The sequence below is a fragment of the Raphanus sativus genome, chromosome 9 (assembly GCF_000801105.2).
Source record: "Raphanus sativus cultivar WK10039 chromosome 9, ASM80110v3, whole genome shotgun sequence".
NCBI lineage: Eukaryota > Viridiplantae > Streptophyta > Magnoliopsida > Brassicales > Brassicaceae > Raphanus > Raphanus sativus.
The window spans coordinates 33460655-33484319 of record NC_079519.1 but is presented as its reverse complement, the minus strand read 5'-3'; the positions used below and the strand labels follow the sequence as shown (position 1 = coordinate 33484319).

The following is a 23665-nucleotide window of genomic DNA, read 5'->3' as shown; positions in this document are numbered from 1 at the left end:
TAACGCTCCTCCAAACCTCCCTCAAGCTACACACACCCTATGGCTCACCGCTCCCCCTTCCATTGACAAGAAACAATCCACGATCCAATGTGCTCACCAGTGAGAGAAGAATATTCCTTTTACGAAAATGCATTGGAGCTTATCTTCAATTGACTAAACATACAAGAGAACATAGATCTAACCACCGCTTAGATAAAGCCGGATAGTGACACAAAAGCTGCACTCAAGGTGAATCTAGAACCACAAATGAAGCACCAATGCAAATAAAAGAAGAAAGAAGGTTAACCCATCATGGCTCCGACGAAAAAACACATAAATTTTTTGAAAACGGTTAAAAGCTTGTTTGAAAAAAATATTTGAATAATCAATTGAATATCTATTCTCAAACAAATAAAAAATTGGGAAATGTATTGACAAGTGACCCATAATTTCACATTTCCATGTACAATAAATATTTATTCCATGTTCTATTTGTTGATAAAAATTATACCACACTTGTTCAAAAATTGGACTTGCTTAAAAAGTTCAATAGACTCTAGCAGATCAAGTTCTTTTTCTCATATGGCTTACAAATTTAAGCTATTCTTTTTTTTGAGCAACTTTTTAAGCTATTTTATAATTCATTTAAAATATAAAAATGAGCAATATAACAATACTTGAAAAATACAAATCCCTAAATTTTCACAAAAATTATAGGGAGAGGAAAAGTGAACATTCTCATTCCCCTCTGGTAATCTGTGCATGACTGTTTCCGTGTAGGATCTGTGAGGAGAGGGCTTATTATTGTCTTTATTTTTCTTTGTTTTTCTTCTATGATTTCTTAGATCTACGAGGCAAGAACCATGTTTGTAAATGATAAGTAAGAAATGACTTAACCAACATAAATCTCGTTAGCTTTGAGTATGGTGAAGGTTTGACAATGGGTTCTGGCCGCAACGGTGATGGATATGTATCTTTGGGTTGTTTGTGCTTCGCTTGTCTATCTCATGTATTAAAGACATGTAGGGACGCATGGGTGGCGTATGGGAGCTTCGATGACTCTCAATCATGTGATTTCATTAAATCTAGAAGTGATTATGTGGCAACGACATTCTATTGTAACCAAGTCGGAGTTGATTTTTTGTTCTCGTCGTCTATTGGGATGGTTCTCTTTGAAGTTTTCTGATTTGGTACACTGGTGACTTGTTACTGTTTAGGCTGTTTGGTTTATTGAGTTTTTGAATCCGTCAAAAATAAGCATTGATAATCAGTTTCTGGCTAAACGAAGATACTATCATGAAATGCTATCGAACACTAGATTTAAATCCAGATTCCAACTATCTAGGAGAGAACAAAACACAATAGGGATAAAAACGGAAATACGACAACAATGGAAGGAGGAAATTACAGTTCAGTAAGAATGTTCTTTCAAATGAAAAATTACAATTATAAAACGAGAAAAAAAAAAAGAAGAATATTCCCAATTTTTTGTCGTATTCATTTATTTTTCCCCACCAACACTTTCACATCACCGGAGAGTTTCTCCCGTCGCCGGAGTTACCATCCATCCCTTCAGCAACCGAAGCAAGTTTCTGCAGATTCAGTTTAACCACAGTGTCAGCGAACAAACGAGTATCCTCCTCCGTGTTCCCTTCCGGCACATCGACGACGTACGATTCAAGAACAACGGACCAGACCCGTCCATCTCTCTCGAACCCGTGAACCGTCGTCACCGACTTGTAGTTCCTCAGCCTGTGCTCGCCTCCGGTGATGCTGAACCCCGTCACTCTCCGACCATCGTCGAGCAGGTCGAGCCTCTCCCTCGACGTGTTCGCAGGGAGCCCGCTGATCACGTCCACGTAGCGCGTGCACCCCACCCGCATCTCGAACCCTTCGTCGACGGAGCAGCTTTTAATGAAGTGTTTGTAAGTCTGGGGACGGTCGAAGCGTCTCACGACGGACCAGACGGTCTCCGGCGGAGATTTGACGCGCTGGGCGAGGAGGGAGGAGCAGCGCCCCGGGCCGAGTTGGTAGGTGTGGAACTCGGTGATCGAGTCGGTTAACTCGGCGAACTCGTCTTGAGTCAACTCGGAAGGGATCATTTGGTGGTGGAGAGTAGAGAGTGGTGGTTGGGTTGCTTCTTCCTCTTCTCTGATTGGCTGTGAATCCACCATTGATTTGTTGAACTGAAATCTAAACCAAACACGAGTTTAAGTAACCATAAGAGATACGGTCGGTACAAGTTTATATGTGACTAGTTAGGACAATAACTGTAATTACAAAATTATAATCCAATTTTGGATCTAAGTGACAAGATCGATCAAACTAACCTCGATTGTCCTAAAGGATCAGCTTAACGAGACCTTCTTACACAGATCCAGAACTCGTTTTCTAGAAAGAGTCACTAACCCTTCTCTACCTTTCGCTTGAACAAGGTCTATAACTTTCTTGAGAGGAAGATGATGTTAGAGAAAGAAGATGGAGATGAGAGGAAGGAGAGGAGAGAGAGAGATATAGAAGTGGATGAATAAAAAAAATTCTCGATTAGTCTGTGGAGATGGGCAAAGGCTCTTTTCAAATTATTATAGGGAAACTGTATACTATAACCATGAAAAAATTATAAGTAAATAAGTGTATATTTTATACAATACTAGGTTTTTTTATTTAACGCTGATTTATTATAATATTACAATTATTAGAAGATTACATAGACGATTTGACAACCGACAATATTCTATCTTATAAAGATCTACACCTAACTGCATCATCTGAACTGTCATATTAAGATGTACGTCTGACCAGATTTACTTGCACCATGTTGAAGATCCTTTATAATCTTTCTTTCTATAATCTGCATAGTTGTCTGTAATCATTCCTTCCATAATCTGCATAGTTGCCTAATAAATCGCATTTTTTTCGAGGTTTAAAACTTAGATTTGAGATAATCTGCAATAAATTGCAGAGTCTGACATTCGAACCCCAGATCTAGGTATAGAAACCTTTAGACCTTAACCATTAGGCTACAATGCTTCCACATATAATACGAGGTTAAGACATGAGCATTGTACAGGGACATTCGGCATACAATTTTTATGTATAGTCTTATTTATTTTGCAATATTATAATATATATATATATATATATTAAATAATTAAAAAGTAAGTAACTATTTTATATATAACTAAACTGAACACATAAATAAAAATAACCACTCTTTTTATTTACAATTTATATATGATAATAAATCAAAGAAAGTATATTTACCTATTTTATGGTATATAATTAAATTTAGGAGATAATTTGGAAAAATGCATTACTGATGAATTACAATTTAAAAATACATCTTTTTTTTTGAAAAATACACTTTTATATGTTAAAATACATTTTATAATATATTTAAATAATATAAAACTATTATTTGAATATAAATCACTTTATATTCTCAGACTGAATACACTTTTAAATAAATTCTGTATTAAGAAAATTAAACAAAAAGAATATTACAAACAGTTGGTACTGATAAATTGTCAACTGAATTATTTGATATTCGCTCTTTTTCAAAATAATGTATGTTCTATAGAAATTTTTTGTTTCAAAAAGATACATTTTATATTTCCAATGTAATTTTGTCAACTAATAATAAAATTTTAAAAAATTCAAAACATTAGTTACATTTTTAATGTCTTATTGGTTTTAAAATATAAAAAATATAAAATTACATAAAACTATGTATCTATAACTAAATTTTATTATGTTTTATTAAAAAGTGTGAAAAAATCTAAAAATATGTATCATTTTGAAAACAGGTAAATATGTTAAGCAAACATTTTAATTAATTGCTAGATTTTCTTTTATAGATAACCATGTTTGCTTAAACAGGTAAATATGTTAAGCAAACATTTTAATTAATTAGTCCTAACTTTGACGGATAGCATATCACATATTTTTTAGAAGGAAAACTTAGATTTAAACGAAATATGAAATATTGCATAGTCCAAACAATAAAAGAAATTTAGCAACCCAATAAGTTAAACCAGGACCATTTCTTGGAATATTTTTTCTTCTTCCTGTTTGGTTTGCAAGTTTCATTAGCATCCTTCTTCATCCCCAGCAGTGGTTTCTCAATATTTATCACTTTCTCTTCTTCCTCTTCCTCCTCCTCCTCCTCTTCCTCTTCAATCTTCTCTTTTGTTTCCTACATATCACAATGATATGTTAATATATGTTTAACTACTTTATAAATATGAAAATAGACAAAATGATAAATATATATACCTGAGGGTCTAGTGAATGCTGTAAGGGAATATGAAAAGGATTAATGTTGCTACTGAAAATGGGTAATGTCTTTGTCAAATCTCTCTTAATCCTTTGACTTGATGTTTCACCGGACCCTCCAGTTGAAGTAGAAGATGCACTGCTCGATTCCAACTCCAAACATATCTTATAAACATTATATAAACCATTCAACATATTATTAAATACAAAAACCTTAAGAAATTATACTCAATTTGAAGAGAACTTTTGTGTAAAATCTATAGTAAACCATACCTGAAAAAGTCTGGTCTCCAAAGCTGCAATTCTATCAAGTAGTGATCCTTTGAAATAAGCTTCTCTAACCGCCGTGCCTCTATCGATTAATCCGCGTGTAGTAGATGTGCTTTCGTCTTTCCATTTCGGAAGGTCTTGTTGTCTTTCTAAGTTCTTTATCTACATTTGAAAGAATACGAATCATAGTCGATGCATGTAATGAAAAGTAAATCAATCACGACGTAATTAAACGATCTTTTAGCTTAAAGTTCAAAGGTAATAGAGAGATTTACAACAAAATCCAAATGCTCAAGCCTAGAGAGCATAGGCAAAGAAGAGAGTGAATGTCTTTGTTGCTCCATCGTCTCCATCAGACCTAATATTTTTTTTCTCGTACTATGATTTTCCTTTTGCGTATTTATAGTGAAAAGATGCAAATAATAACCAAAAAGTAAGTAGAAAAAGGATAAAGCAGTTATGAGTTCCCTCCTTTTTTTCTGTTGACACTCTACTGTACAAGGCACTAGTCATACGCTAGTTTGTTATCACATACGCTAGTTTGTTATCCGCCACGCAACAAATATACAATTGGCCTATGTTTATTGGCCCGGTCCATGACAACTTTTGGTTCACTCTACTTGTTTATCTGTTAAAAAACGTTATAATTTATAATATTTCTAATATTAATAACCACTTTCGAGTTTCAGAAATAAATTGTGTAAAAAAATGATGACTTTTTTCTTAAAATTTTAAAGAATAATTTAATAACCGAAAGGTTAATCAAATAGAACAACAACAAATTGAACCAAAAGTTAAAACCCAAACCAAACCGGTTTATCCCAAGCTAGACCTTGTCATCTCATAAGCCAAGAAGCAAGCAGCATTAGCAGGGACACTCCTAGCCATGGCTGGACCAAACCCTTTATACAAACCTTTAACTCCTTCAGCTTTCAAAATCTTCCTAAAAGCATCCATCGAACCCGCATACTTAGGGTTTCTGTAATCATCAACTTGAAGAACACTCTTCACAACATCGGTTGGGTACACAAACCCCCAATAGGATGCACCAGCGACACCACCAGCCATGATCAATGACCCTTGTCCTAAGCTCGAAGTGTCTGAACCACCGGCTAAAAACCTCTTGAAACCTTCGTAGGCTGCAAACATTGTCGCGTTCCCGGGGACTTCACGGGCAAATGTAGGGAATAAACCTTTGAATAGACCTCGTGCTCCACCTTCCGATCGTAGCACATGACGTGCTACATCCATTGGTCCACCGTATTTCACAGCTGCAACCACTGAGCCTGTGGTAGAGGCACCAGCTAATGCACCTTGTGCTTGCAACCTGAATAAACACACGCAAAGAGACATCTTTTAGTACAGATTTATAAATATTTTTGAAAAGAAATTTACTAATATATATATATATATATATATATATATACTTTTTTTTAAAAAAAAACTAATGCACTATCATTTAATATAGAAATTTACTAATATATTTCATTTCTAATAAATTTATAAATATTGTTGAAAAGTTCAACAAATGTATACTAACTAAAATTGCCTAACAAATAATATTTTAACCAAAAAAAAAACATTACAAAATTTTATTCAGATATTAATATATATATATATTTTTAAATGTCCCACTAACTTGGATTGGTGGCTTGCCATCTAGGCCAGCCCCTGGTACCAAGTTTCTAATGAGCAGAACGTAAGAAGCTAACCTGCATTTGATCAACTCGGTAGGACAAGCAAGGAACGAGACAGCGAAACCAGCACCCGCACCGCACACAAACTGTTGACTAATGGTCAAAGGAACACCAGGTTCAGACCTAAACATCCCTTCCATCTGACCTCTCACGGTGAACAGAACCGCGTTGAAGGCAGCAACGGTTGCAAGAGGAGCTCCCATACCTTTGTACAAACCTTTAGGTCCTTCAGCAGCAACGGTCTTTTTAACCGCATCGATTGCGCCCGTGTACATGGGTTGCTGTCCAGGTGCTGGAGCAGGTTGGCTCTGAAGTTTGACCTTGATTGTGTCGAAAGGGTGACCTACAATGAGCTGAGCCGCTCCTCCAACAGTCCCTGAAGCTAAATCTTTCGCTGCATCCGCCATCTCCAGTAAAAAAAAAAAAAAAAAAAGGTCAAAACTTTTTTTTTTGTTAATGAAGAACTTTTGGACTAAGCTATTTAAATAAACCAAAATCAAAAAGGTTAAGAATCTTGCAAGATTAGCAACCAAATATCTCAAAAATCAAAACTTTTACGTTAATGAAGGATATTTCTGATTATAAGCAAACTCAGATTCTATAAAGATGTGATTTTTTTTTCTTGGAAAATTAGATTTCCTCGGAGAAAGTTTGAATCTTTATCAAAATAACGCAAATGTGGAAGATTCAGAAGACAATGAAACGTTCAATAAAAGATTACATTTTCGATATCAATTTGAAAAGAAAAAAAAAGAATCAAGAGAAAATGAGGAGATATTTGGCTTACCAGGGATTGACTAGAGAGAGGGCAATCGATATCGAATGGATCTCAGAATACAGAAATCCTCTCCTTAAAATAAAATAAAATATATTTAAAAGGGAAAACAAACGAATCGAGATGCGGATGCAAGGGATAGATTCAGAGACACAAACGAGTGATCAGATAAAATCCAAAAAAAAAAAATAAAGAAAATAAAAAAACTTTCAAGTGGACGTAAAAAGTTTAATCACTCAAACTGTTTTCTACGCCACAAAAGATGGTGAAGCTTCGTAGAGACAGAAGCTTTTTGTTGTTCCCATTTTTTTAGTGGTTGGTGAAAACATGGGAAGATGAGTTGGTACGACATGTCAAATTAGTTGGTACGATCAGCCAAGTTGGTCCAACGAGAACCGGGTTCTATTGTAGTCCTTTTTGCGGTATGAAATTTTCTTGTAGTTCGGTTCAGTTGTGATTTGGTTAGGTTTTGTATTAAAACTCTTTAAACAAGAGTCTTTCAGTTTCAAAAAAAAAAAAAAAAGAGTCTTTCTGTTTTGCATGTAAAATAACAAGTTTTGTGAAATCTATATTGCTAAACACACACTGAGTAAAGAGAAAATGTTTTGCCTGTAAAATATAAAAAATTCGAAAGTATAAACCTAATGAATCAATGACAGTTTGTTTATATTTAGTTATTTACAACTGACTACTCTTTTTCTTTCTTTTCTATAAAATATGATTAAAAAGTTTTTGTTATTTCAATATAAAATTATTGACATTTCTCAACTTTAATCTTATTGAAATCTGTTAATCAATTATTTGACAGCTTCTTTTATAATTGGCTAAATTATTTTAATTTATATTTTTAAAAGTGCTTAAAAACTTTATTTTTACACGACAATACCAAACTTCATATATATTATAAAACAGAATGGGTATCAAATAAATAATGACAGCGATTATAAATTCATCTGGGGAGATGCATATTACTTTCTGTAGAAAAACAAACAAAAATAAATCCAAAATATTTGATCCACATTGGAATGTTTAAACATATGTCTATCATAATCAATAATATATATACATATATATATATATATATATATATTATATATATATATGTATATATATATATATTATATATATATTCAAGTAAAGAAGTTTTATTTGTTTGTTAAAATAAATATGTAATTTATTCATATACAAAACGTTTCTACGTCAAATGCATTATGAATTTGAATTTTATAGGAAAACTAGGATTGGCCCGCCCTACGGGCGGGAAGTTATAGTAAAAATGATTCTATATGAATTTATATTAATTTTATGAAGCATTTGAAAACAAAACATCGTGAATTGAAAATGATATTATACACAAATAAATAATGAATAGAGTTTTGAGACCATATTGTTATTTTTAATAATCATTTTTAGATTTTTAAAGTGACAGCAATCTTCACTATTCTCTATATTTCAGAAAATATAAAATTAGCAAAAATAAATTAGAATATATATATATATATATATATATATATATATATATATATTGTTATTATTTATTTCACTTTGGCATAAATAAAATAAAATCTGACATTTATATTACTTTATTTCATTCAAGAAGTTTCAAGATTTAAAAAACATTTACACTAATTAAATTGATCATGATAATAAATTAATTAGTCTAACTCAAAACCAAATCAGTTAAAATATATATAATACAATTTGATAAAATAATGAAATGTCAATTTTAAAATACCAATTTTATAACATATTGTGTTTCAAAAATACTGATTTTTGTTTGCTCAGTTTCGCGAGGCTGCAAAGAGAGGAAATAGTTCTAGATACTTAATGTTATGTCAAACTACGGTATGCAGTACTGCACCAAGTTCTACTTGCGTATTTGTCATTGTTTTATGCTCCTATCTTGAAACGAAAGCTGATTAAAATCATTGTTGCAGGTGAGGAGGTTGTTACGATTGTTAAAAAAATAATTTTAACTATATTTTGTAAGTATAGTTCATTATACTGAATTGACATATGTTATAAATATATAAGTCTAATTCATATTAATTTTCTTCTCAGTTCTTAAAATTTGTGATATTTTTAGTTACTACAAATATTATACATATAACATGATAAACAGAATGAATAAAAATAATTGAGTTTTTGTTATGATCTTAATATTATTTTATTTTACTTATTTTGGTTATCCATAAATAAAGCTTATTTTGGGTTTAAATACATTAAATTCATAACTTTCAAGAGAATTAAAAAAATTATTTTGATATATATATAATCAATTATGTTCCACCTTGTCTTAGCACTATTTTATATACATAATCAATTTTGCAACATCTATTTTTTTTTTTGCTATATATAATCAATTATGAATAATGACCCTAACTTTATTATGAAAACACCATTATCGACAAAGTAAAACAAAAAAGATAAAGTATAACAAATTATGTTATGTGCTTAAAAATCTATATTGTTGTCTTTGGATTACACATGATAATGCACGATATGTAACCAACGCTTTTTCTAAGAAAAGAAAATATAGACAATTAATTTAACCCATATTAAATATTCGAACATGGATCTCATAAGACGGTTCAGAGTGGTATAGTCAGACGTGTATTTTAATAGGATGATAGAATTGTCGACTGTAGAATCGTCTTTGTAATATTCTCATCGTTGTAATGGCATAATTATTCGATAATAATCGATTCAGACGTTCAAACAAAAAAACTCGTTTCCTTCTTGTTTTGAATGTTCTATCCTTAATTTATTTTATTCTCAATCTTGAATAATTTTCTTTAATAAATAGGATCTCGTCTCCGCCTTTAAATTTCTACAACCTTCTTGTCTTTTTATTATTAGTTTTGCTTAACCATTTGGTAACTTGAACACAACCGGTAACTATGATAACCGTATGTTCACATATAAATTTTTACCTTCTTGCAAAACGTTTTTTTAACCATCTAAAGCTAAAAACATTGTAGTACAGACAGAATTTAGCAAGTAAATCTCAATTAACATATATTTTATATATCTGAAAGAGAGGCTCAACTATCATCTTACATTTATTTAAAACAAACTGGGTTAATCACTTAAGAATAGCATCTCATTCATTTGTAACTATAATATAATTTCACATACTTCAGATAGTATAATTTCACATACTTCTGAAAGAGATTGACTGACTGATCTACTTGATGTCTTTAGCTTTTTAGTTGTTCCATTTGTTCAAAATCCAAAAGACTAATCATATTATGTTTCCTAACTTTTACAACCTTCACTATGAAGATAGATTTATAATCTTTTGAAAAAAATAGCCCCTTAACCAAAAAGATACGTCTGGTGGCATCAAACGCAGCTTGGCCAATTTTGGGATAGGTCTTGAGGGCAGACTCATTGTCAAGGTAGAAGCCATGAATATTGCAGGGTAGAAAGAAAGTAAACCGTATATAAACAGTGGTGTCCGAACCATCCTCCTTCTTTGGCAGCTTCGAACAAATGAAGCTCCACATATAACGTTCTATCCTGCACATGGCCCCACGTGTTTTAGAAAAAAGATGATCATTATGAACTGACCAAAGAGAAAAAGATAAACAATTTTGTTCATGTGTAAACGCAGATGCGTGAATAAATGCCGAACTAAAGCTGGTGCTGAGAAAATGCAGGGGTTATTGTCTCTTCTATGTTTGAGAAAGATACACCTACAACAAACAAAGCCTTCAATTTTAGTGATAGTAGAAGCACTAAAATCCACATAAGAAAAAGTTCATGAAATTTGCAGACAGACAAAAAAACGATATTTTTACATAAACCGAAAATTCACACATACACACGCAAACATAAAACAGAACCAAATCAGAATAGTGGTACTTCTGCAGTACAGAACATGAACAAATACCATGCCTCTTCGAGCGATACGATGATAAGAAGAGTTCAAGAGTTCAAGGAGAGGAAACTAACATATATTTATACTGAACATACACCGCCTCTCAGATCTAAACGACGCTTGGAAGACACATCGTGTGAGAGCAAATCAATAGGATTTAAGACGAATCCATAAAGCAGACCGTTTCAGTCATGAGGAGAAGGGTTAACGTCACCGCCTACCGCCGCACGAAGAGGAGAACGAACTTTGTGTTTTCGCTTACGCCGTCTTAGGGTTAGAGGGACATCGTTTTTTGTTTCCGGGCCAGATAATCTCACAACTTGAAAACCAAATCACACACTAAAAAGCCCATGATGCCATCAATTAAATGATACGGTGCGTATAGAGGAGATGGACACATGGCGACTTCAGGATAAATGAATTAGTGACATGGCATCTGACGTGTCGAAAGGAGGGAAACAACCCTATTTTATAGTAATAGATAACATTTCTAAATGGAGACTGCTCTTATGATTGAGGCTTCTAAAACGAAATTAATATCTAACACGAGCTCAACAGCAAAATGAAGCCCATACACAAAATGGAAAATCAGCGATGGGCCTACTCAACAAAATCAGCAACGGTAATTCAAAATGCAGAATAACTCACTAGAAAGATGCAGGCGGTACAAGCTCTGCAACAGAGGGATCAGTGATTAAGAATAAGTTATCTGCTCTTAAGAACATCGACCGTTAAAAGCTTGGGACCACATAGATCATATACATTCCACATGATATTCCTTATGTCTAGAATGTGTTATGGAGCTTTAGTCTATTCGTTACATTCTTAAACCTTTATTAAACTCTGCTTCTATTTAGCTTACATGATATCTGAGCCATGAATTTCCTTCAGGTGTTTTCGCTCTTGCTACTCTTTCTATTACTCAAGTTGTTACCCTGAAATTAAGTGATACGAATTATCTTTCTTGGAAGCTCTTTTTTAAGCAGTTTTTGAACAGCCAACTCTTACTGGGTTATGTCACTGGTGCATTCCAAGACCTACTCCAACTCTCACCGTTATTTGGAAGCCATAAGTTATTTGCAATCATGAATCAAGTTCCAAGTGGAAGGTAGAGAGGAGAGGCAAGCTTTGAGTTAATTCTGATCATGTTTCCATAGTGTTATATCAGTTCCGGCATAAGCATTGGGTGGAGGGAGTGTACAAATCTTGGCCACGATATTTTATTGGAACCAGGATATTTAATCATCAAAAAATTTAGCCAAATTTTCTAATTACCACAGACCCAAAACTATATAATATTACAGTTGTCATTGTTTTACTGTATATATATTTAATTAGTAAACTATTTTTTTTTGTTTAAACGTTATATATGGGCATAGTTATTATTAAGTAAAATATCCAGAGTAATTATAGAAATATTGGCACATGAGCCAGAATTTAAAGTTATATAAAATTTCTGAAATATGAAAAGAGTTGAAATGAAAATCATCTATATGGAGAAAATATATGTTTAATAATGTATCCACTAATTTTAAAAATTTTGAAATGAATAAGATGGTATACAGAAAAGATGAATACTAATTAATGGAGTCACTAGCTGTGTAACATAAAGACAATTATGATGGCATTCACTTCAACAGAGCAAGATATATTTACAATGTAAGAAAATAAACTTTTATATATGTAAGTAGGGGCAGCTACCCAACAAGCATCAAAGAGCCACCAGCCAGGATGGAGGTCAGAATCTGATCTCTACGTCTTGAGGCAAACCTATCTGACGACAAAAACAAAACAAGCTAAGGTGATCAGCAAAACGGAGGACAATCCAGATTTGGGAACATGCTCTGCAATATAAAGGATTGCATGACGAAACTACTGGAATGTTCACTTGACCATATTAACAGGAGGCAAAAACCATGTTGAGACATACCATCAAAGGAAACACATTTCAAAATTTTAATGTACCACCAAATTTGTTATCAAATTTGTATACTCTCTTCTTAATTAAAACCTAAAAAGTAAGTTGACGTTGACAATGGAAAGGAACTGCCAATAACGTATTTTACGTAAATATGTTACATATTTTGATTAAAGAGCTAATTCTTTTTGGGTCAAATATTAAAGAGCCAATTAACCTTCAAAGTTAGTCACCATTTAGTCTAGTGGCCGATCTGTGTCTCACGGAGGAAACTATCACAACGAATAAACTGAATATTGTATTTGCCGTCAACCAAAATTATAAATATAAATCAATTTTGTGGTAGAATATAGTGTCATTTTGTTTTATTTTATTTGCCGTTTGTTGCAAGTGTCACTTGTATCGAACTTTACCGAGTTTTAAAGATATATTAATGGCCATTGCAATATAAGACATGTGGGATATAATACAGTCCACGGAGTTGGTGCCGAAATAACAAAAAGACAAAAAGTTCCTGCATCTGTCACCTCCCCTCGGAGGACAATGCATGATAGCAACCAGAGCCCAAATTAAAAAAAATGGCTGAAAACAAATATTTCACCAGATAGGCATGGAACCCGAGCTCTGCTTATACTGTTAAGACATAACTAACCACTAGACTAGTGACAATTTTTATTGAATCGGCCGGTTAAACACTTAAATAAAATGGCGGCCGCAAGCATGGCCGCAAGCATGGCCGCAAGCATGTGCTTCTTTCGCTTGTTTTCAAGGCTGGCTCTGATAGCAACATCCAAAGATAGCTAAATAGAATAGATATTGAATTTCTAATCTGAGGAAAGCATGTTTACACGTACGATGTTACTATTACGCCTGCAAGTCTTTGTGGGTGTAAAGAGCCAATGGCCCAATTTGCTATCACTCACTGGCTACAAAAATCGGGACCATGATTAGTCTCTGTCTTTTTAAACAATGGTAGGGAGTTGGGACCATGAATCATTGTATATATCATCAGGCGGATCCATAAGTTTTATTAACTAGGAGCGGAGTGATCAATATTCATAAATATAGAAAAAGCTAATATGCAAAATAAGTCAAATAAATCATTTAAGATAGCATGAAAATGAATAAGAAAGAATGTGCGGAAGAAAAGCAGCCAAGCTCATTCCGTTCTCATCCTGGGCCACAAAATCATACATTTTATGCAAATGATATTTAATTTAATAGTTTTAATAAGTTTAAATAACGTCTCCAATTTGATTATTAATTTGTATAGAAACTCATTTATTTGAAAGAAAAAAACATAAAAGATATAAAGAAACTAAAACCACTACCAAAACTAAGAGAAGTAACAGCAAAGTTAGGGAAAACAGAATCACCAAGCATGCATTTTGAATCGGTAAAAATGTAATTAGATCATATAACAAAGAATGCATCATTGTTTCTAAAACTGTAGAAACAATCTATCAAAATTTAAACATCATATAGTTGTCACTTTGTTCATCGAGTGGAGAACTACATATCCATTGCATTTGTATACCGTCCCCATTTGAGCCCTCAGATCGATGATCTTTTGCTTCGAACTTGTTTATCAATTATGAGTTATAGTCGTGAAGCGAGTTGAAGAGGATCAACATGTCGCTGACTATTTTCTCTTTCTCCAAATGGTATGTAAGGTTGCCCGACACACATAGCGAAATAGGAAAAGGCTTGGTTTTCTCAAGATCTATCTGCCACCATTTTCAATGATATCCATTCATTTGTGTAACTATTACCAAGAAGGGTTTTTTTTGGTCCAAATGTTAAGATTGTTACCAAGAATTTTTCTTGGTCTCTCTCTATTACCAAGAAAGATAGTTAACGGCTTCCAAACTTTCACTGAGAAAGTGCAAATGGTCTCTTGTTTCTACTAATTCATTGCAAAAATGTATGATGCATCAGCCTGATGTTTCATGTATTTGTATATATATCACTTAAACTCCTACGTTGATTAGAGAACTTTTTCACACAAAAACAAGAAATATATAGATTTAGAGGGGAAGCTTAATAAATTTGTTCAACCTTAAAATGGTAACTTTAACAGTTCAGTAATAATAATATTAAACACAATGATAGGAAATGATCTATTGATAATAATATACTTGAATTCACAGTAGTAATTTTGACAAAATGGTAGAGAAGAATGATTTATTTTCAAAATTTAATATGTTTTAATTACTGTGCAAAAGCAAAAATTTACATAAGTGTATTTCTCTAATTTTAAACAGAATAAATTATATTTTCATGTTAATATTATTATATAAAATATATCATGAAAATAAATTTATTCTTGTTATATAAACCTAAATTAAAAAATCTAACTATCAAAGTTATATATTTTTAGTTTGATATTGTACCTCCACTGTTTTAACACCAACACTAACTTCCAAAAAAATAATGGGGAACATCATAAAAAAATATTTTGATGCTTGTAATGAAATTTTGCTGAAGAATATAGTCAATCTCAGGCTTTGTAACAAGTAATGAAATTTTAACGGTAAGAAATCAAGCTTCAATTCCAAACAATATGGTGAATTTATTACTATTCCAACCACCATTAATTATTTAGTTAAGTAAGATGCTTTATAATTTTAGGCAACAAGTAAAGAAAATTTTGCTGAACCACCTGAGTTCTTAGTTGACATTCCTACATTTTTAATAAAAATAGATATTAAAATTTTGTATCTTATTTATCAAAAAATATTACCATATACAAAAGGTTATATATCATATTGTAATTTAAGTATGGCGACAAAGCAGAACAGATATTTAATAATATAAACAAAACAAATTGATGTCAAGTCAGGTACAATCATTTTTCATAAGATATTGGCCTTAAAGGAAAAAACGAAAAATGAGAAAATAATTTAGAAAAACAGACCGACGACAAGTATATGACATCGACTCAATAATTAGTAAATACTAAATTAACTTGTGGAACTTTCTACTATAGTCTTTCGGAAACGGAAGTTTAAACTGACTAACACAATAGACCACGTGCGATTTTGAAAGTGTTGGTTCATTTATAGCTAACAATTGGGTTAGTGAATACTGACTAAACTTAATATGTATTATATGAGAAAAAGAAAGAATATGTTGTTTAGCACAACTTTTTCTGTATGAGCAACATATAATCAAAATAATTTACAAAAAAAAACTATAATCAAAACATTGCCATTGACCTTGACCCATTTGTTTAAAAGACAGCCTTGACTTAAAAGAAAAACACGAAAATATAGAATAATAAATCAATTGATTACTATTCAGTCGTGTATTAAATATTGTCTCCCTTCCAATAAAAAAATAATTTATAATTTATAATTTTTTCTTTTGTTAAATGTTTTATATAGCTTCTATAAATTTCTCATGCAAAACACTTACTTTCTCACAGACTAATAATCCACGATGGATAGCTCAAATACAAACGTCACCGCGTCAATGATAGACGCTCTCATGAGCTCTCCTTCTTCCAGTTTCTGGCCGCCACTATCTCCGGCGAATCCCAGCCCAGACATTGCTCTCCAGAAGCGGTTACAAGCTGTGTTAAATGGCACCCACGAGGCTTGGACCTACGCCATTTTCTGGACACCGTCCTATTACGACTACTCCGGCGAGTCGGTAGTCAAATGGGGCGACGGAATTTATAAAGGCCAAGAAGCTGATAAGACTCGGCGCCGTCGGCCGAGGAGGACGACGATGATCTCAGACGAAGCTTTGCCTATGGTGTACGATGAAAACGACGTGGAGGTGTCGGATACGGAGTGGTTTTACGTGGTTTCGATGGCGGCTAGCTTTGGTAGTGAGACCGGGTTACCGGGCAAGGCTTTTGCTACGTATAAACCAGTTTGGGTTACCGGGTCGGATCAAATATTGGGATTGGGTTGTGATCGTGCGAAACAAGGTGGGGCTTCAGGGTTGCGTACCATCGTATGTATTCCTTTGGATAACGGTGTGTTGGAGCTTGGATCCACCGTTGAGATCCAACAAAATTCGGATCTTATGAATAAGATCCGAGTCGTTTTTAGTTTCGAAGGAACCAGAGATTTTTCGGGTGACCCGAGTTCAAACTCCTTCCCGCTTTTCTCAACTCAGTTAGAGAATGGTGGTGGTTCAAGTACCGTAACCGTCAACGCAAACCGGTATCCGAATCCGGTTTATCCGCAAACCGTAAATTTCGCGACTGAGGAAGCTCTACATAGTCCGAACCGGAGTTATCCCGGTCAGATGCAGAACGACGACGGTGAACTCTTACATGTGGTTGAAGACATGGATGGTTCTGACCACTCTGACATCGTAGCCGCCACAGTGGCGCGGGAGAACATGCAGAAAAAGAAACGCGGGAGAAAGCTCGCAAACGGTAGGAAAGAGCCGTTGAATCACGTGGAAGCGGAGCGGTTGAGACGCGAGAAGCTAAACCAGAGATTCTACGCGTTAAGAGCGACTGTGCCAAACGTATCGAAGATGGACAAAGCGTCCTTACTAGGAGACGCGATTTGTTACATCAACGAACTGAAACTAAGAGCGGAAAACGCGGAATCGGAGAAAAACGCGATTCAAATCGAGCTCAACAAACTGAGGGAGGAGATAGCGGGACGAAACGCGACCTCCAGCGTCCCTAGGGGCGGACAAAACGCATCGGAGATTGAAACGGCTAGTATCGACGTGAAGGTTTTGGTTGCGATGTGATGGTTAGGTTGGAGTCGAGCAAGACAAATCATCCTGCGGCGAGACTGATGAGTGCGTTTATGGATTTGGATGTGGAATTGAATCATGCTAGCATTTCGGTGATTCATGATCTTATGGTTCAACAAGCTACGGTGAAGATGGGATCGAGAATGTACACGCAAGAGCAGCTTCAGGCCATGTTGGTCTCTAAAATTAACTAATTACTAGGATAAGACTCGCGGCTTGCGCGGGATGAAGTTGTTATTTTTATTATGTTTTGGAGAAAGAAACAATAGTTCGGTTTCCTTTAGATTAGAAGTGTTCAATCCGGATATCGGGTTGGTTTCGGTTATGTTCGGTTTTTACTGTATTTCGGTTAGTAAAATATAACTACTATTCTAAATCCATATTTACTTCGGTTCGATTTGACTTATATACCGTCGGTTTTCAGTTTATTCGGTTTTATACCAAAAAATAATTATTTAGTTTGAGATCATATTATATATTATACGAATTTTAGAGTCATGTTGTCAAAAAGTCATTTATTAAAAAATATTATATAATTAAATAAAATAATAAAAATAAAAATACTTCTATTATCTAATAAAATAATCAAATCTAGAATTAATATCAAAGCTCTAAATTTTGAAAATAAAAATAAAAGACAAAACTGAAGCATGAAATAAAAGCTTCTATATTCTTCCATATTTAGTGTTCATCAAATTAATATGTTTTCGATTGAACACAATTCTGTTTGTTTAAAGATAAAAAAAGTTGTAAAGAATTTCAACTAATTGTTGATCAAATTTATAATCTTTACTTTAATTTAGTTATTGTTAAAATAAAGCAAAAATATCGAAAAAGAAAGACTAAGAAAATAAGAAGTCTTAGTTGCAGTAAATTGTTACTTAATTATAATTCAAGTGATTCAAGCGATTTACAAATTATAATTATGGTTCAACTCAAATAACAAATAGATATTCATGCGTCGTTATAAATATATACATATTTACATGTTTCAGGTTAATCGGTTATAAATCAAACTATATCCAAATCCTACGGTTTTTATAAAATTACATCCATTTGGTTACGACGGTGTTCGATACTCTTCGGTTTAGCATATTGAACAGCCCTAATTTGAATATTAGTTGTTTTTGGATTGTTTTTTTATCATATATTAATATCCTATCGTAGAATTGGATTTTAGATTCATATTTTTTGGAACCTTACATGTGAATTTATATTAAAAATAAAACATAAAATACATAGTTTGAACACATTTATGTAGAGCGTGAAAAAAATTATTAGAGTGTGAATGTTCATTCTTAAATAATTGTGAGACTGCCACATTCCATTATAGTGTGAATAAATTTCTTAAAATGTTTCTCCTTTAATATATATATACAATGAAACCTCTATAAATTAATAATTTTGGGACTACACCAAAATTATAAATTTTTATTAATTTATAGAGATTATTAATTTATCGATATACTAATTGAATCAAAAACTCAATTTGGGATTATAAATTATATTAATTTATATAGATTTTTAGTATATGTTAATTTATTGATTATTAATTTAAAGATGTTATACTGTATATATGAGATATGTTGGGCTGAACATTTGTAACTGTAATTGTGTACTGAAATCTATTTTGAATTTATGATGAGTCTAATCAATTTGGGCTTAAATTTTTTATCACCATGTTTATATCTATAAAAACTGTAATATGGTCAATAAATCATTTTTATTACAAAAACATGTTTTACAATTTTTTAATATTTAACTTTCACATCATTGAGAACTATTTTAATGGTTTTAGAACTATCATCTTATTATTTCTAAAATTGAATTACTTTGAATTTAGTCTTCCACATAGTTTTGAAAGCTTTCAACTGAACGAATAAAATTGATGCATCCAATATATATATATATATATATATATATATATATATATATATTATTTAATTTGAATATTTATAAAATAAAAATTCATGTTAATACAATTTTATAATTATTTGTATCTTATTATAACAAAACAAATTAAGCTATTGATCACAAAATTTTCAAAGTGATATATTCAAATTTCTAATAATTTATAAACATTTTGAAAAATTCAAAAAATAACATATAAGAAAAAATCTAAATGTTTTTATTATATAGTTAATGTGATTTTAATATCTTTTAATAATATAAAATAAAGAAGCTAAGATACAAAAATTGCTATCAAATATTCACTATTCATAATAATTAATTTTTATATATACGTTAATTATATTAGGTAATTTCATAGATTTTATTCAAGGAAAGTGCGAGATTGTTTTTGTACATTATTTATCAATTCGATAGTTAGTTTAACAAAAAGTGTAATATAAATTAAGATGGACCAATTTACTTTTCTAAGAATAATATATTTTATATATTATATTTTATATAGTTATTTATTAAATGAAACTTCACAATCATACGGTTCTATGATCATTTATATCGTTTTATAACAAAATATTTAAATCACTGATAACAAAATTTTCAATGTGAAAAATTTAATAAGTTTATAATTTATAAATGTTCTTGAAAACTCATTGAAAGTTTTGAAATTAAAATATTTATGTAGTCTTATATGGTATATAGTTTAATCTATATATTTATTTGTTTTATTATTAAATGATACATTTTACTCATATGGTTTTAAAATCATGTGTATTTTTTTATAATAAAAGTGTTAAACCATTGATCATTAATTTTTAACATAATAGTTTAATAGTTTTAGTCATTTATTGTCATTTTTTAAAATTCGAAATATAACATATACGAAAAATCTAAAATTTTAATTTTATAGCTAATTCGATTGTTTAATTTATTTTAATAATATAAAATTAAACAAAAAATGATGGAGGAGATATAAATTGTTATCAAATATATATTATTAGATACATTAATTGTCATATATATATTAGTCATTTATGGTAATTTCGTAGGTTTTATTTAAGGAAAGAAAAGAAAATAGTAATTATATCTAGCGGAACAATCATAAATGCTTCTATCGTAAATATCATATCATATCATATAGTTTGACCAAAGAATGTATCTAGCGACATATAAAAATCGAATGTATCTAGCAACACATAAAAATCGAATGTGGGTTTAAAATCATGTGTATCTTTTTATAATAAAAGTGTTAAACCATTGATCATTAATTTTTAACATAATAATTTTAATAGCTTTAGTCATTTATTGTCATTTTTTTAAATTCAAAATATAACATATACGAAAAAATCTAAATTTTAATTTTATAGCTAATTCGATTATTTAATTTATTTTAATAATATAAAATGAAACAAAAAATGATGGAGGAGATATAAATTGTTATCAAATCTTTATTATTAGAAACATTAATTGTCATATATATATATATATTAGTCATTATGATAATTCCGTAGGTTTTATTTAAGGAAATAAAATAAAATAGTAATTATATCTAGCGGAACAATCATAAATGCTTCTATTATAAATATCATATCATATCATCATATCATATAGTTTGACCAACGAATGTATCTAGCAACATATAAAAATCGAATGTGGACCTACTTATTTTTTAATTGAATGTAATTGACTATCTAATTGAGTGACACCTAAGCATCGGTGTCTTTTTTAATTATTACAAAATTGAGGTTACAATTTTTCAAATGTTTCTCAATTAATATATAAGGGATATCCAAACTCCTTAATTTTGAGATTTTATTGGATGGATATTAGAGCTTCATTAATCACTTTTGCTTTAATTATCAATTAATCATTTTTTAAGAACTCTTACCTCATACCATTGATGAAGATGTTCTTAGAAACTGATCCGGCAAACTGTCAATTGTGGTTATTATTTTATAATTATTCTTTCTGAAATATTTACTTTAAGTACTATTGATGATGATGTTCTAACCTCCGGTTCCACCAATAATCAAGTCTACCTGTTCAAAGTTGTCCTTGAAACTGTTGGTTGTACGTTCTGAAAAGAAGCTCTTTCGTACGTCAAACAAACGTGGTGAAAGCTTTTAAATCAGTAATTTCACCTATAATCTAATACTGGAGTAGACGTAACAGATAAGGTTGTCAATGTTTTGTTCCGCTCTAGTTCTTGTAGTGATAATACCTCTTCTTGCTTTTTGTGTTGAGTTCACTTCTTAAAGCATCTTCAATCCTATTCTATTTTTTCAATATGTTTTAGAATAAAAAAGTGACATTTTCTATATTTTTTTATAATAAAGTAACTCAATTATAAAGATAGCTATATATAATAGCAAACCTGTTTTTTCAGCAGTTGATGTCATCTTTTTATTATAGAAAAAAAAAAAATCTAACGGTGAGAAAAATTAGGAAAATCCAATCTAAAGGATATAATTTTGTTTAGGATAAAGGTATGACGTCATGATTCATATTAGCAAACGACGCCTTCATTGTATCTCCTCGAAGGCGTCCCAATTGCAGAACCATCGTACCATTTAAAAATTGTTATCTTTTCACATTCAGTTTTTTGGTGAACCGTTTGCCATCTTGGAAGTTGTGTCTTTTCAGAATACTATATATTGAAGAGATTTTATATATTTTCAGACGTTTATACATTACGAAGCCAACATTACCGTAACGATAGGCTACGGAAGCATCAGTTCAGGTATATCGGCAGAGGATCTCTTCTTGCGGTTGCCGGTTAAAGGGATCTGTGTGGACATACCTAGCTCCGGTTTTTTATACTTCTATGTCGGAGTTGTTCACAAACGGAATTCCATGTCTTTGTTCTAGACTCCGAGAGATTGTGTCGCTAGGTTGAGTTTCCTGGGGATAACAAGGTACGGATTTGGAAGTTCCAGAATTTAAATCTCTTGTCTTGACTGTTGATTGTGGAACTTCCCGGCATTCTAATAGGTTTTGTAATTCCTTCTTGGAACTTTTCGTTTCTGCAATATTAGTTTTGGATAGTGTTGGAAGTTAGTGTCAGGTTCATTGTTAAATATGCATGGAGGAAGTGATTAACTTTTTTTTAATACTAATGTATATATCCATCCTGGGTTTTGTAGGCAGATTCAGTCATCATGTTGCAATTCTATGAAGTAGATCAAAGTGTTGGGAGAAACATTGTGTAGACAAAAGGGTTGACTAATATGTTTACAGTATACAAGTTAGAAACTTTTAGCTGCTCATGGTTTTTTGAAGACACAGACAGACACACACACACCATCCATTTGAGGTTAGATGCTCCTTTCTTCCCCAATTGCTTTGAGCACTCTGTTTGAAGTGAAATGAGAGAGATTGTCCTCTGCACAAGTTTAGAAGGGAAGAGCACGTGTTGGAGAGACCTTTGCTTGAAATGTCTAGAATGTAGATACCATGGCCAAGCCAACGGGCAAATACCATGATGCTTTTACATTCATGAAGAGCCCCAAAATTTAGGAAATCACAGATATCAACACAGACTTTAACATCATCAATCTCAAACACCTGAAGAAAAATCATGTTCGAAATAATGAGAACAAGAAGAAAAAGTTGGGCAATACTTATTGGAAAACTATATACTTTTTTGGGAAGCTTAATTCATTATATGTCCATTATATGTCATAAAGTGACATTATCGCGCGGGAACATCTTGTCCAGTACGTATGAATCCATAGCTTTATGCTTACTTTTCTCTGTTTTCTACACTGTTACCTGGAACAGCCACTGTTTTTATACACATCCAAACCTTTTTTGCAGGAACCAAGGACGGTCTCCTTCTATGCGTCGGTCTCCTCCTATGCGTCTTCCTGTTAATTAAAGATCAATCATTTCACAACGTACACATCTAAAAAACATATAAACCCTCAAAGTCACTTCCTTTTTTATTTTTCTGACAAAAGGAGCGATGGTATTTGTTGGAACAAAAGGGGCACCCCAATAGTACTGCAGAAAGTAAACCGAGAGACACAACAAAACAAGCAACCACTATGCTTTATTAGAATCTTCTTTAAACAATCTATTACAAGATCTGGTTAATTCAGCTTTTACACGTCTAGTTTTAACACCCTAACACACGCCACTGAAAGATTCCTAAGCTACACCGCTTATATATCTTCTTCGTCAAGTACTTCAGCCACTGCTTCAGCACAACTCTCAGAACACTTCCAAGAGCTTCT

At 32.0% G+C, this 23665-nt stretch overlaps 4 protein-coding genes across 5 annotated transcripts; 1 reads left to right on the top strand and 3 right to left on the bottom strand.

Annotated features, from left to right (window-relative positions):
* Positions 1 to 1294: 1294 nt before the first annotated feature.
* On the bottom strand, positions 1295 to 2550 carry LOC108823527 (abscisic acid receptor PYR1). 2 transcript variants are annotated; one of them, XM_018596753.2, is made up of 2 exons: positions 2310 to 2550; positions 1295 to 2165 (listed from the first exon to the last, which is right to left on the bottom strand). In XM_018596753.2, exon 2 carries the CDS (start codon positions 2151 to 2153, stop codon positions 1503 to 1505), a length of 651 nt encoding a protein of 216 aa, XP_018452255.1. In that variant the 5' UTR covers positions 2154 to 2165; positions 2310 to 2550; the 3' UTR covers positions 1295 to 1502. The 2 variants fall into 2 exon arrangements, with proteins under 2 accessions (XP_018452255.1, XP_018452254.1); XM_018596752.2 differs by having other exon boundaries at positions 1295 to 2172; positions 2310 to 2549.
* Positions 2551 to 3939: 1389 nt separating this feature from the next.
* LOC108826727 (uncharacterized) lies at positions 3940 to 4877 on the bottom strand. The gene is made up of 4 exons (XM_018600101.2): positions 4800 to 4877; positions 4528 to 4686; positions 4255 to 4419; positions 3940 to 4174 (listed from the first exon to the last, which is right to left on the bottom strand). Exons 1-4 carry the CDS (start codon positions 4875 to 4877, stop codon positions 3992 to 3994), a joined length of 585 nt encoding a protein of 194 aa, XP_018455603.1. The 3' UTR covers positions 3940 to 3991.
* Positions 4878 to 5220: 343 nt separating this feature from the next.
* On the bottom strand, positions 5221 to 7307 carry LOC108823724 (mitochondrial carnitine/acylcarnitine carrier-like protein). The gene is made up of 3 exons (XM_018596998.2): positions 7009 to 7307; positions 6237 to 6628; positions 5221 to 5851 (listed from the first exon to the last, which is right to left on the bottom strand). The coding sequence occupies exons 2-3, from the start codon at positions 6626 to 6628 to the stop codon at positions 5341 to 5343; spliced, it is 903 nt and encodes a 300-aa protein (XP_018452500.1). The 5' UTR covers positions 7009 to 7307; the 3' UTR covers positions 5221 to 5340.
* Positions 7308 to 16187: 8880 nt separating this feature from the next.
* On the top strand, positions 16188 to 17905 carry LOC108826191 (transcription factor bHLH28-like). The gene is given in 2 exon segments (XM_018599574.2): positions 16188 to 17508; positions 17511 to 17905. Coding segments are annotated over 2 exon segments (1479 nt in total). The 5' UTR covers positions 16188 to 16238; the 3' UTR covers positions 17720 to 17905.
* The last annotated feature ends 5760 nt before the right edge of the window (positions 17906 to 23665 follow it).